This window comes from Ictidomys tridecemlineatus, chromosome 7 (genome assembly GCF_052094955.1).
Source record: "Ictidomys tridecemlineatus isolate mIctTri1 chromosome 7, mIctTri1.hap1, whole genome shotgun sequence".
NCBI lineage: Eukaryota > Metazoa > Chordata > Mammalia > Rodentia > Sciuridae > Ictidomys > Ictidomys tridecemlineatus.
This window is the reverse complement of record NC_135483.1, coordinates 20,005,830-20,020,141: the sequence shown is the minus strand read 5'-3', so window position 1 is coordinate 20,020,141 and position 14,312 is coordinate 20,005,830. Positions and strand designations below refer to the sequence as shown.

The 14,312-nt window shown below is 37.6% G+C and overlaps 1 protein-coding gene across 4 annotated transcripts in view; it reads left to right on the top strand.

Annotated features, from left to right (window-relative positions):
* Nucleotides 1-14,312, top strand: part of Colec10 (collectin subfamily member 10) — a 157,794-nt gene extending 143,482 nt beyond the window's left edge. For all 4 annotated transcript variants that reach the window (XM_005316210.4, XM_078016756.1, XM_078016755.1 and 1 more), the window contains 3 exons: nt 7,431-7,484; nt 8,824-8,919; nt 10,732-14,312. In XM_005316210.4, the coding sequence (XP_005316267.2) occupies nt 7,431-7,484; nt 8,824-8,919; nt 10,732-11,123 (542 nt within the window). In that variant the 3' untranslated portion in view covers nt 11,124-14,312. The remainder of the gene's footprint in view (nt 1-7,430; nt 7,485-8,823; nt 8,920-10,731) is intronic.

Genomic DNA, 14,312 nt, shown 5'->3' with positions numbered 1-14,312 from the left:
TCACTATCTCAATATTAGAAAACAGAGATAGTCTCCTCTTTATTCTCTAAGCAATTCTTCCCTATCCTCTTCTCCCCAAGCCCCACAATAGTAACAGGTTCTAATTGCTTCTGATATTCAATAATTCAATCTTACAGGCATTTTTCCACTTGGTTTGTGGATACAGAGCTAAAGGAAAATCAAAATTGTATAGAAAATGACTCAGAGACTATTCAAAAAGATAGAAATTTATCAACAAAAATCATAACACTGAACGGCATGGTTACTACAGGGGCCATATGGGAGAGTAAGGCAAGACTGTTAAGAGGAGGAAGTGATTTAGGTCTTGAGGGAATGGGGAGAAGACATTTAAGAAAGATGCAAGAAAACCTGTACAAAGTCATAGATTAGGGAAGCTCAGTGGCTTGGGGTATTACTGTTTCTGCCACCTTGATGTACCCTCCATCTTTTCATAAGTGCTTGAGCCTCTGCATAATTGAACAAGTGCCATTCTGTGGCCTGCAGTGTCTTCCTGCAGATAGGGTGATAGTTGGGAGTCTGGGCTGAGGCCCCTCTCTTCTATTCTGTAATTCACTCCGTACTTCTTCTCTCTCCACTCTTTTATAACTAACTCCCTTGAGGAATTTCCTTAGGTCACATTTGAAGGCAGGGATGCAGAGCAGTGTACTGAAAAGAAACTGATACGGTAATTATTGATTCAGGGATTTGTACTGCACATTCACCTCTAATTGAATTCCTTGTGGTTGGAGAAGAGCTACACACCCTCCTCAGGGTTCACAGGTCCTGCTACAGACTGTTTGTGGCTAGTGAAACTTTGGCTTTAGAGTCCCTCATTTGCATGGTTTCCAAGACCCCTTAGCAAGCCTCTCATTTGCATGGTTCACATAACCCTATGTCTTAGTGAGACATTTGGCCTCAACTGGTTAAAACAGTGCTTCTCCACATTTCTTAAATAATTGCTCCTCCAACAAGCCTTTTATAATGTATTTTTCCTAATTGCCTCTTCTGGTGAAATTTTAATGTTATTCATGGACTGTATATTCATTTATTTATATTGTATATGTTTATGTTTTATATATTTTAACAACTAGAATTTTTCACTCCCAAGAACTGATATTTGGAGGTGATGTTACTAATCAAGAAAGCATGACTTAAGGCTGTTCTCCCCTGCTCCAATTTCCCTCCGTCACCTAGTATCAGGTGTTCAGGAGTGGATACAAGTATTTGGGGCATTAGCTAAGAGGAACTAGAGAGGGTAAAACATTAAGTTTGAACTTCATAAGGTACATTGTACATATTTTGATGTACAATCAAGTTATTGCTAGCAAGTCCAATGTAGGAATAGCCTCCAAATATAGTACTACCACTTATTGTGCTGGTCTATCCAAAATCATGTTACAAAGCACTGAGCAATATGTCAGATCATTATCTCAATATGTCCTGGAGAATCTGGCACAAGAAATGTGTAGTTTGTGGAAAATAAATAATGTTTGAAAAATACAGGGCCAGAGAAAGTCTGTGGAAAGTTTGTCTAAATCCAAAGTTTTGGTATCAATGAAAAAGACTTTGCAAGGGGATATTTTCAATTTGTGCAGTATTCTTACTTTTAATATGTCAATAATAAGTTGTAAAGGTGAAAGAAAATGTTTCAGGCTTCTTCTATAGGCCAGGAGAGATGGGCCTGCATTAGGTTGCTCTTTCTGCTAATTGTAATTAGCTAGGTCAAAAAAAAATCACACACGTATTTGGAGGCATGAGATGGTTATGAATAGGACTTCAGGAGACATGGTGTGGAGCAGAAGGGAATCACTGGATAAAGTATTTCTAGTAGAGGAACACAGGACATGTTCTTGGGTGGTACACGGATCACCTGGAATTAGCATATCTACACCTAAGAGGGGGTAGCTAGAGAGGGATATATTGGATTTCAAGACTTCTAGAAGTTAGCCATGGTAGAAGAGACTAAGACCCATCTGAAGATACCGTGTACTTCCCTGAGGAGAGCAGAGGTGGAGAACAGTGGCAATCCACTGACATGAACAAGCCCAGAAGTAAAGGGCTTCAGTGAGTCATTCTTAGACACTGCACTTCTCAAGATGTAGATGTGTCAGGTTTATGAAGTCTCTAACAAGCAGAGCTAGTTAAAGATCTTGGTCCAAGTTTCAATCATCTCCTAGAACAAGACCAAGAGACTTGGGGGAAAGTGGTAGACAACAGAGACAAGAAAAGGCAAAGAGTCTCCACCCTTTGTGATGGGGGAATCTCATTGTGGATGAACTCCCAGAATTGTTGAGTTATTAAGAGTCTGGAAATGATAGGGGTAACTACACCTATCTCCCACAGGCCTGCTTCTCCTTGGAGGCTCGGGTATGAAGCACTATGCATACCTCTGTCACTGTCCTCAATGCCATGTCTATTAGCTCCTATGTTTCCCCCTGATGCTCTGGGGATAAATGAATGACAGAGTCACTGGGTACGTTTGCCTAAATAAATATAAGCTCTACTTAGGGAACCCTACTTTTATCCTAAAACCTGTTATATAGCAGAAAGTTTACAAATTGTTTGATACAATAAGAATTTTTAAAAAGAACAATAAAGCACTTTATATCCCACAATGCGGCTTTCTATCCTACTCCTTATTCCTATAAATTCTATTTTTCCCTTAGCATCCATTTCCACTATTGGCCACTAAGATTTCCTTCTCCTCCAAAGATATGTCATCAAAATTTACGAGCATGTCCTCGAATTTTCAAAAGAAATAGAGATGCGGTGTTCTGGGCCACCTGGATTAATTTCATGTTTAATCTCTACTTTGATATTTATCACCCTCATTTTGATGATGGCCCTTCTAAGTTTTTCATTGACTTGGATTAATCTTAACTTTTTAGGCTGACCTTAATGTTGTCACTTGCATGGATAAGGTGGCTTTCTGGATGTCAATATTTCATTTGAGAAATAACAAATAAGAATGATTTAGTATAGGTACATTCAATCTCATAGCAAAATAAATGTTTTTACTTGAGGTCAATAATCCTTTTACACTGAAAGCATTGTGGTTTTTTGTTTGTCTGAATGTGACCTCTAAGTCTTCAAACTTAAGACAGTATTACAGACATGTTCTCACTCATGGGTCAAAACAAGTTTTGTGGATGACCTTAAACTGTAATGAATTTTGGAGAAATAGATGCACTAATCCCAGATGCTCTGTGCACCAGCTAAGATCATGTCCTGCATTCCTCTACCATAACTCAGGTACAGGGCAGAAGCTAACATCTGTTTAGCATCCTCTGTGAGTCAGATCAATATTCATCCCGTTAGGAGATAGCATTACCTAATTTATTCTCCTGATGATCTTATCATTTTAGATACTTTCATTTCAATCTTTAAAAAAGAAAGAAATTAAATAACCTGCCCACATTTAGCTATTAGAAAGCAGAGCCAGGATTTAAACCCTAAATTGTGGGGTTTCTATGGTCTCACTTCACCCCACTGCTATGGTGTTCCCATTTGTTATGGGAGGAAAGGAATTAATATCAAAATACTAGAAAGCAGTTAGAGTGTTGACCTCTTCTCAGAACAAAAGCCACATGCCAATTTAAGAAGTTGCTTCCTGCATTTTTAAGATTCAGCTGAAGGCGACGGCTTCAATCTAGCTTTCTCTACCGTGAACCCCAGACAGGCGTCTTTTGCTCTCCTGTTGAGATTTTACCAGGATTTTCATTTATTTCACTGTTCATACATGATATCATCCATCTTTTCTCCTTTATCTTTTACATACGTTTCATTTTTTTAATCTCATCATTTTTCCAAAGCAAATACAGTATTCCTCCATTCCCTAGAGGAAATGTTCCAAGACCTCCAGTGGAAGCCTGAAACTGCAGATAGTATCAAACCCTGAATATACTATGGTTTTCTCTTATAAATACATACCTATCATGAAGTTTAATTTATAAATTAGGCAAACTAAGTGATTAACCACAATAACTTAAAATACCAATATACTGCAAGGGTTATGCAAATGTTGTCTTCTTTTTTTTACCCCCTTTACTCTCTCAAATTATCTTGTGTAGTATCCCCCCTTCTCCCAGTGATGTGAGATGATACCATGCCTATATAATGAGATTAAGTAATGTGAAAGACATTGGCATTGTGAGATAGCATTAGGCTACTACATAAGTATTACTTGAAAACTAACACTACACTATCATGATAGTTCATCTGAAAATGGAGATGGCTACTAAGTGGCTAATGGGTAGGTAGCATATAATGTGGATACTATGGACAAAGCAATGATTCACATTTCAGGGAGGATGGAGCAGGATGATTTGAGATTTCATCACATTCTTCAGAATGACATGCAATTTGAAAGTTAAAAATTGTTTATTTCTGAAAATTTCCCCTTAATATTTTTGGACTGCAGCTAACCACAGATAACTGAAACCGTGTAAAGCAAAACTGCAAAAAAAAAAAAAAAAGAAAAAGAAAAAAAAAGAAAGAAAGAAAGTAAAAAGAGTGGGGAACCACTGCTCTGTATTTATATTTCTTGTATGCCTATTGTGGGACTTACCCAGAACTAGAATCATAACATAACTGGAAACAATCTTTAATACATGTTGAATTACAAGGGATTTGCATGCAAATAAACAAATTTTAAAAAAATAAAAATATTAAACTCATATTCATGATGCTTTAAGTTCATATAATTATTGGTGGTGAGAAGGACTGCTATTACTTTTCATTTTTCTTGTTTTATTTTGTTTTTTAAATTTTTTATTTTTAAAAAGTTTTTATACCTTTATTTCATTCATTTATTTTTATGTAGTGCTGAGGATCAAACCCAGGGCCCCGCGCATGCTAGGCGAGCACTCTACCGCTAAGCCACAATCCCAGCCCCTTGTTTTATTTTTAATTGATATATAATGATTGTACAAACTTATGGGGTAAAATATGATATTTGGATACATGTATATGTTGTGTAATGATAAAATGACATTAATTAGCATATCCATTATCTTAAACATTTATTGTTTCTATGTGATAAAACATTTCAAAATCTTGTCTTCTAGCTATTTTAAAGTAGACAATACATCATTATTGACTATAGTTACCCTACTGTGCAATAGAATCCCCAAATTTATTTCTCCTCTCTAGCTATAACTTTGTACCCATTGACCAACCTCTCTCAACTTCTCCCCACTACACTGACATAACAATTACTCTTTTTCCTACTTCTACGAGGCTACGTTTTTTGAATTCCACACGTGAGTGAAATCATGTAGTATTTGTCTTTCTATATCTGGTTTATTTCACTTTGAGAACATTTTTCAAATACTCTACTTTATTAAGTCATTGGTCAAACCATTTGGGAAACACCATGAATTGCAGAGTCAGAAATGGTTGGGTTTGAGTACCAGCACTTCTATTTAATTGCTGGATGTCCTTGAGCAAGTTATTTGCTTTCTGACCCTCAGTTGCTTCAGCTGTAGAATACATACAATCATAGTATCTCGTTCACAGGATTTAATATGATAACATTTGTAAAGAATACAGAACAGTACTTGGCAACTGATTGGCCTTTAGTAAATACATATTCCCTTGCCTCCTTTAATATATTCTGGAAAATCTGTTCTTTTCCAATTTGCACATAAGGAAATAAGGAATTCACAGGAAACAGAAAAACTGTAAAGAGACCAATCTTCCTCGGTAAGGTCCTCAACATATTTCCATTCTCATTCCCCAGCTGTACCCCCTGCTATATGCTGTCCAAGCCCTCACTTCTATCTTCTGATGCTGAAACTTTTCAAAACCAGGTTCAAAGGCTAAACACTCCTTCATGCTTCCAGGTGACACACTCTCTCCTCTGGCTCCCTCTCTTTGTCCAGTGATATCTCTCTCACAGCATTTTTCACCCTCGAGTGTCATTGACTTTACCACTGTCTAAATTTCAAGTTCTGGGACTTTCTCTTCCACCTTAAACTGAATTCTGGGAAAGCATTTGTCAGACAGTGATGTGGAGAAGAGCTAACGGGCGTCCTCAGTGCCCATGATAAAGGGCACCCTACAGGGTTTAGAGTGGCTTTGTTCTTTCCCTGTGGCTGATGAACGATGAAGTTGGAACATCCTTGCTGACTCTTTCCTCCTTCGATTTGTTCTGTTGGGTCATATACCCAATTCCTGGCTGCACCGAACTCCAATGGGGTTAAGCCCCATATTCCTCCTAGCCTGGGTGACCTTCAGCCTGTATTTATCCCTCATATGTTTTTTTTTTTTTTCCTATTCTTATCCCAGATAACCATTGAAACTGTAAAATCTGTTTTATTTCTCTCAGGGTCTTCTCTTTTGATCCTCAAGAACATCCACCAAACATTTATCTCTTGTAAATGAAAAGCTTTTCCTTTCAACTATTGTGTCTGATGTGGGTTTTAAGAGCTAATTTTAAAGTTTAAAAAAAAAATCAACATTTTTTTTCTCTTTGTCTTAAAATTCCTAATTCTTTAAGAATCATTCTTTGGATGTCTCTGGTTAAATAAGAATATGGTCACATACAAAGGAGAATACAGAGGATTATCAGTAAAATATATTTGACATAACTTTATGGTATAGATATTTACATCTATCACATCTCTCCTGAAAATTGTAAAACCTTCAAGTCAGAGGTTTAATCTTGCCTCCCTGTATATCCTCACCAGGTCTTTGTCTTGCAGAGAGTAAATAATAAATATTTGTTGAATTAAATTGAAAAAGCACAACACATGTTTTTCAAAATCCAAGAGCAAAGCCACAGAATGACTTGGGGCTTAATAAATACACTGACACTGCAACGTGGTAACCAACTGATGCAGATTTGCAAAGCAATTGTATTTCTAAAATTAAAAACACACTGAGAATTCTATTAGCCTTGTTCGGAAAGCCACTTTAAAAAAAAATGCTAGTAGGACAGATACCACAGATTCAAATGTTTCTTACACATCCTGCTGGGATACCACATTCCATCTAAAGAAATTATGACTCATTTGATTAGCTGTGCCTGTACAACCAATGCAGAAGGAAATTATCTAAAACCAGGGGTTATTAGTTCGAGATATTGCCCATGCAATTTGAAAAACTATTTCTTCTGATTTTAAATGTGTAGGATTTTTTCTTCTTGAAATAATTTACCTTTTGCCAGATGCCATGATACATGTCTATAAGCCCAAGGACTAGGGAGGCTGAGGCAGGCAGGGGGATCATGGGTTCAAAGCCAGCCTCAGCAACTTAGCAAGGCCCTCAGCAACTTAAAGAGGCCCTGCCTCAAACTAAAAAAATAAAAAGGGCTAGGGATATAGTTCAGTGGTTAAGCATCCCTGGGTTCAATCCACAGTTCAAACTAAATAAAGAGTTTACCTTTTTGTTTCATTGTGCATTTCTGTCTCTGCTGCTGTTTTATACAGGTGACAAAGGGGAAAAGGGTTTGCTTGGGATACCTGGAGAAAAAGGCAAGGCAGGTATGGTATACTCATTTTTCTCCGTGGTTTCTAGCATTGTTCCTAATATGTTTATCTCAAAAATACGTATGTTTTTAAAGAAAAACAAAATTACTTTCAGCTTGCTTAACCTGACTTTTCTCAGGCTAGAGGAAAGGGAAGAAGGGAACTTTCCTCTCTATCCACCGGTGACTTTCCAAGCCCTAGGGAAGGAGATGAGGGCACATTCCATGCCTGTCATGCTTATTGTGAAAAGCAAACCTAGCAAGTCAGGAAGCAGCCCTCAATCTCTGGGACCCAGGGGAGAATCAGCAGAACCTGCATCAACATACCATGCCTTACACTCCACCAACATCTCAACCAAACGCTGGCCTGATCCAGAAAGGGCCTGTGATTCCAGAATGTCCTCTCTGGCCAGGGAGTTCCCCTAGTATTCAGTTTCACTTCCAGAGAAAGAAAAAATAAATATTTGTTGAATTAGATTCAACAAGGTAGATTGTTCTGGGGAATTTCAGTGGCTTCTATTCACAGGGCTGTGGTGAAGACTAAGTAATTCAAAGTACTGTTTTCATACCTTATATCTAACAGAGAATATGGAATAATTAAGCCACAGATTTTGTTGTTGTTGTTGTTCCTTTGGTTAATAAAATTGTTTTTACTTTTTACATGACCAAGGAAAAAAGGAAGACAAATGTTTACATGAAACAGACATTATTAAACAGAAAAAGGGACTCAATTTGAGTTTTATCTTATTTTCCATATAATTGCTTCTCTAGATGAAAGTGAAAAGGTAGGTGAGGAAAGGAGAATGGCAAACTAAAATCATAGTTAACCAACAAACTGGACAGCTGGTTTTCAAAAACATGCAAACATGAAACATGCAAGCTATACTTTAAATGAATAATCAGAATTAACATTTGATCAAATCATGAAAAATGTCTCCTCTCTTTGGAGTGCTGTGTGAGTGAATAATGCAGTAACACAAGATCCTGGCTGCAAATGTGTTTTAAGGAAGCTGTAAAAATTGTATTCTGAGATTGAACAGAGAAGTTCTGTGTTCAACAAAAAATGCCAAATGGTTCACCACGCTTGTTTGGTGGTGTGTCAGATTTATTCTTCTTTTCAAAAATTTACTTTAGAATTTTTTAAATCATTTCAAACACTTTAAAAGATGTTGTCTGGATTCCTAAAAATGATATAAATTGGAAACCTTGTTTTAAACAAAAAGTTAAATGGATAGCCTTCACAGAGAGCTATTATCAGACTAGAAAAAGAGAGTAAATATTAGGAAAGGAACAAATGCCCTTTCTAATTGGTTTGCATTTACTTCCACATGATTGCACAGTTTTTGTCATTTAAGGTACTGTCTGTGATTGTGGAAGATACCGGAAAGTCGTTGGACAACTTGACATTAGTGTTGCCCGGCTTAAGACATCTATGAAGTTCGTCAAGAATGGTGAACAAGTTCTCTTTTGCTTTGGACTATATATCTATGGATTTTGTCTCTTTCAACACATTTCCCAGCAAAAAAATACCTTAGGTTGGACAAAGACTTACTGGGATAGTGTCACCAGTCTACAGGCCTACTGAAATGCTAAATATCCACTGAGATTCTAGGACATAGATTCATGCATGTGTATATTGCCTCTTGGTTAAAAAAAAAATAATAGGTACTTTCCTAAGAGGGCAATGGAGAAAAGAGTAGAGCTTGGTAACTTGTGCCTTGGGGATTAAAAAGGGACAGCAAGAATCTCAGTAAAAGAGATGAGAAGAACAAGACCCATTTCCTTAAGCAGTTGAGATAATGTGTGAGTGCTAGCATTATTTCATGGAATGTTTATGATTGTTATGACAGATACCATGATTAAAGTAAAGCTCAGAGAAAGTATCTTGCCCACAGATAAACTAATAAACATGATTTGAAAACAGGTTATCCTGAGTCCTTTTACCCCACAGTGAAATTCAGTACAAATCATATGTTTCTCTAAGTTTTGTAACTTCCCATATTGGTCATTTTTGTTATCCTTTGTCTACTTCTCCATAACAGTTAGCAGTGAGGTCTTTAAAGTAGAAAGTGCTCATATATGCTCTTCAGAGAAAGTGTTATTGAGGGAACTGTAGTAGTTACTATTATAACTGATTTCATTTTTTTTGTACTCTTATCTATTGTAATTCACATACATATGTTATAGATTATAGGAAGCACACAGCTGCCATCTTGTGTTCATAGTTACCTGGTAATACTAGAGGCATAGAGAATACTTGATATTAAATAATCACCTTAATTATAGCTCTAGTTGTAACCCTACTGAAGAATCTGTATCTAATATGACAGACTGTCATGGATAAACCAGATCTCAAAGGTACAACACAGAACAGTAGTTTCTAAGATTTTAGTGGTCATACAGTCTTTGTAAATTAAAGTTATGAATGCCAAATGTATATGTAGATACCCCTGAAGCCCAAAGTATTCCATTATATGAGCTAAAGATGATTCTTAGTCTCTCACTGTATTGGAAATTCAGTCAGTAACTTGGTATCCCTCTTGTACCTGGATAACATGGACAATCTCAGTGTACAAGTTCACAGCCTCAGAACTTTGCCCAAAGTTGACAAGGTTCTGTATTATTCTTCTATCCAGTCATTAAGCATTTATCATTCCCGGGAATGGTCGATGCACTGAGGTTGAAGAGCGTCAAAGACATGGGCCTTCTCCTCAAGACATTCACAGTGGAGTAGAAGTAACACGTGGGCAAACAATTAGAGCAGAATATGCTGAGACCTGTAAAGATCTGTAAAGTGGGAGAGCACTGGAGTACAGGGAAGAACACTAGAATCCCGTGTCTGTGCAGGGGCATCAGAAAGACTGCTTAAGTGATGAATAGGAGTTTGTCAGGTAGAAGAGCAGTAAGACTTTCCAGGCATGGAAATAGAAGACAGAGGAGGACATGATCATGGGCAAAGATGGCTAAAACATAAGTGGGGCTGGGAAGATAGTATGGAATGATCTGGGTGGCAGTTCCCATAGCAAATCCTTATCAATGGAACTCCCTGCTGGACAGCTCTATGGAAGGTTGAGGAGGTAAGGAAGGAAGGACAGATGGTAGATGTTCATTCTCCACTTAATGATTAGAGAAAAAAAACAGCGGTGCTCTCATGATAGGACCTTGCAAAATAATTCTCAAGTGCTAAACAAATGAATTACATCTGTCTGTATTGTAGTCTTTTGGAGATGCATAATGATACTCTCTTTTTCCTCCCTATATAGTCATTGCAGGAATTAGGGAAACTGAAGAGAAATTCTACTACATCGTGCAGGAGGAGAAGAACTACAGGGAATCCCTCACCCACTGCAGGATCCGGGGAGGCATGCTAGCCATGCCCAAGGATGAAGCCATCAACACCCTTATTGCTGACTATGTTGCCAAGAGTGGCTTCTTCCGGGTGTTCATTGGGGTGAATGACCTTGAGAAAGAGGGGCAGTATGTGTTCACGGACAACACCCCACTGCAGAACTATAGCAACTGGAAGGAGGGGGAGCCCAGCGACCCCTATGGTCATGAGGACTGTGTGGAAATGCTGAGTTCGGGCAGATGGAATGATACGGAGTGTCATCTCACCATGTACTTTGTCTGTGAGTTTGTCAAGAAGAAAAAGTAATTTCCCTCATCCTACACAATTGAAATTTCCCTTCATTTTCCACTGCAGTTGGTTTTATCCATTCTTGTCTCTCATCTGTGACATACTTAACATGTTTGTATGTAATAGATCCTTGACACAAGAGCTCACCAGATGACATGGGTCCTGAGAGAGCTTGAATCACTAGTTGAGCAGAAGGTGTTTGTCTATGGCCACATGAAGAGTTCACTTGGAATTTGCTCTGTCACCTCCCCTTAGAGCTCTATCCACTGTAGGTAATTGACCAGTTGGTCAGAGATGATTAGGTTGGTTGGTGATGAATAAGCTAACCTGCCCTTGCTCAAAGCCAGACACACAGGAAAGACTTCTGTGACTAATGCCAAGGTATTACCTGCCTTTCAATCCAAATATTTGACCAGTCACCCACTATGGCCCTGGTCAAACTTGAAAGTTCCCCTTGTTTACCCGGACATAGAAATGCTTAACCTCAAACCGCTCTATGAGGAACTTCTAGCTTAGTGACCTGTTGCAGATCACATGGGATCATAGAGACTCCTTTTGTGCTTCTGATCTGTATCCTTCACTGAAAAATACTAGACTGGAGCCTTGGACCTGTTCTAGAGACCTACACTTTCATCTCACGCCCCTAGATATTACCTTTTTTATTTAAGTAAGAGGAAACTCTGGAAATTGAAAAGAAAAAAAAAGAGAGAGAGAAGGGTTGTTTTCAAACAACGTGTTCCTGATTGCTGCCTCCCGTTAACTACGTCTTCACTTTTCTTCATTATGAGATTATTCACATAGACTTTCCTCCCCTTAAGTATGGAGAATGAGAGAGGGGTTGTGAAGTCTTGAGGAAATTCTAGATACTACAACATGCTACCATCACTGTGTCTCCAGGTGTCTTTCCCCTTGCCTCTAACATGTCACTCTACCATGTGACATGTAACATTTCATGGGGAAACCTTTCACTCTCTATCTACTTACATTGTGGAAAAATCCATACCAGAGGTCCCCTTCCTACGGCTTGGTCTGTGTCTGGCATGGAATCTGGAATGTGTGTAGAGTTCACATTGATGGAGCTGGTAAAATTTGCCTTGAACTACAGACTAAATCTTAGAGCAGATTTCACTTGACATTTAAAAGTAAACAGTTCAATGAAACTCTAGATTATCCTCTTATAAACTGATGCTCCAGTTATGGTTTGTGACATATGATTAGACTGTTTAAAATGCTGGCAAAAGGGTTAATGAAATGAGAAAAACAGATCAACAACATATGTTCTCCTTAAACCATCTGTCCACGATTTTTTCTCATCACTGGGTATGAGTTGGGATTTAATGAGGTTAGTTCTGTGGGGTCAGCAAGGACCACAAACTCAGATCCTAGAGGGGCCAGACTGATGACATACATAAACCAGGTGGAACAGGTGAGGACCTTGATACATGAACACAATTGCTTTTCTAGAGGAGCCATATGCTCCTCAGCCACTGTTAATGTTGCCATGGAGCAATCCGTGTTGCTACAAGACCTGGCATTTGAAAAGAAGTCAGAAAGCTGTAACTTTATATCTTCATATTTTTAAATGTTGACAACTAATCAATTTTTAACCTAGATTTTTAAGTCATACAAAAAAAAAGTCTACTAGCCAAAATTGTGATCTTTCCATTTTTCACTTCTGGGGCAAAGTTCTGAAGGTTCTAATCATATAAATGTCATTAAGATGTGATGACATGAAAGTCAAGGTCTCCCATTAACATCTTATTCAATTCACCTTAATAATAGAAATTTGTCAGGTTATGGAATTCATTATTTATTCTCTTTTGAGAATGTGGCATAGGCTATTTTGAAGGATAGGCAGCTTAATAAAAATCATAAAGCAGGACAACAATGCTCATGCCCATATCCTTTGGTAGAATGCCAGCCAAGATGGTTAGGAACAGGAACACCTAGAAATATGTGGAGGGAAAGAAAGGGATAAGAGAAGAGGGGGAAACAGACGGCATACCCAGCCTAGAAACAGCGCCCATGGGGATCCATATTCTGATTTGTTCTAAGTCCCCCAAAATAAGAATGTTTATTATGCATACTGCAAATGCTATCATATCTGTTATGAATATTATAATACTAACAGAAGTTCTCTCTATGACTCATCTTTGTTATGGATGTTTCCAAGAGATGACAACCTTCAAAAAGTTAAGATTCATCCAGAATCCTTGCCTGGAAGATACTTAGAAGGCAACACACATTTAATTGGAATTACTATGAAAACCTACATTTGCAAAGAACTTTTGCTTTATAAAACGCCTTTGCATGTCATTGCTCATTTGATCCTGATGAAGTCTGTGAACTCTGAAGCATAGGCATTTTATACCATTTTCCCAATGAGAATACTAAGGCCCAAGGAAGCAAGGAATTTTAACAAAATAAATTCTTTGGAGGAAAAAAAAAAGGGCAGGCCTCCAGTATGATGGTTGAAACTGCCAATCCATGGTTTTTGTTATCCTGCCTATGCCTGTTGATTTAATGTTGAATGGGAAGTTCATCCATAGTGCCCTGTGATAGTAGGGGCTCAAATAATCCATCTCTATTATTTTTCCAAGTGAAAGACAAAGGTTAATTAACAGAGATGCAGGGGATTCAGAAACTTGCCTTAAAGACTCAGTGTTCACTGGTTTCTTTTAAATGCATGGTTGCCAATATTTGACAATAGTGTTGTGAAGGTGACTTAGTACAAGCTCAGTACAATTTTGCAGATATCAACAGATAGAAGGAGATCATATTATATATGTGGGGAAAAAATCAAGATTTTTCTAAAATAAAATTGATTGAATAATCATTTCTTCATACAATAATTCACTAGAAATGTCCCATAAATAGTATTTTAAAACAATTTTGTTCTCAACAAGCGAATTTATATTAGGCTTTTCAGGGTTACATCTGGGTATCTCCCAAGGACTACATAAAGTTTCAAGGAGAGAATTTTTTTTAAAAAAATTTACAATCCTGCCTTTTCAAAGCAACACATTCTTCAACCAGGCTGGAAGAAATATCCTATATCTTGTTATTGCGCAAACACAGTGGAAAGGTGAATACTCCAGGCGGAAAGAGATATAACAAACATTGATTGTATTTTGTACAGCTCATCCATAAAAACTGTTGGCATTAAAAAAAATGTGTTTTATTCTTCTAAAATCTGTATTATCTAAA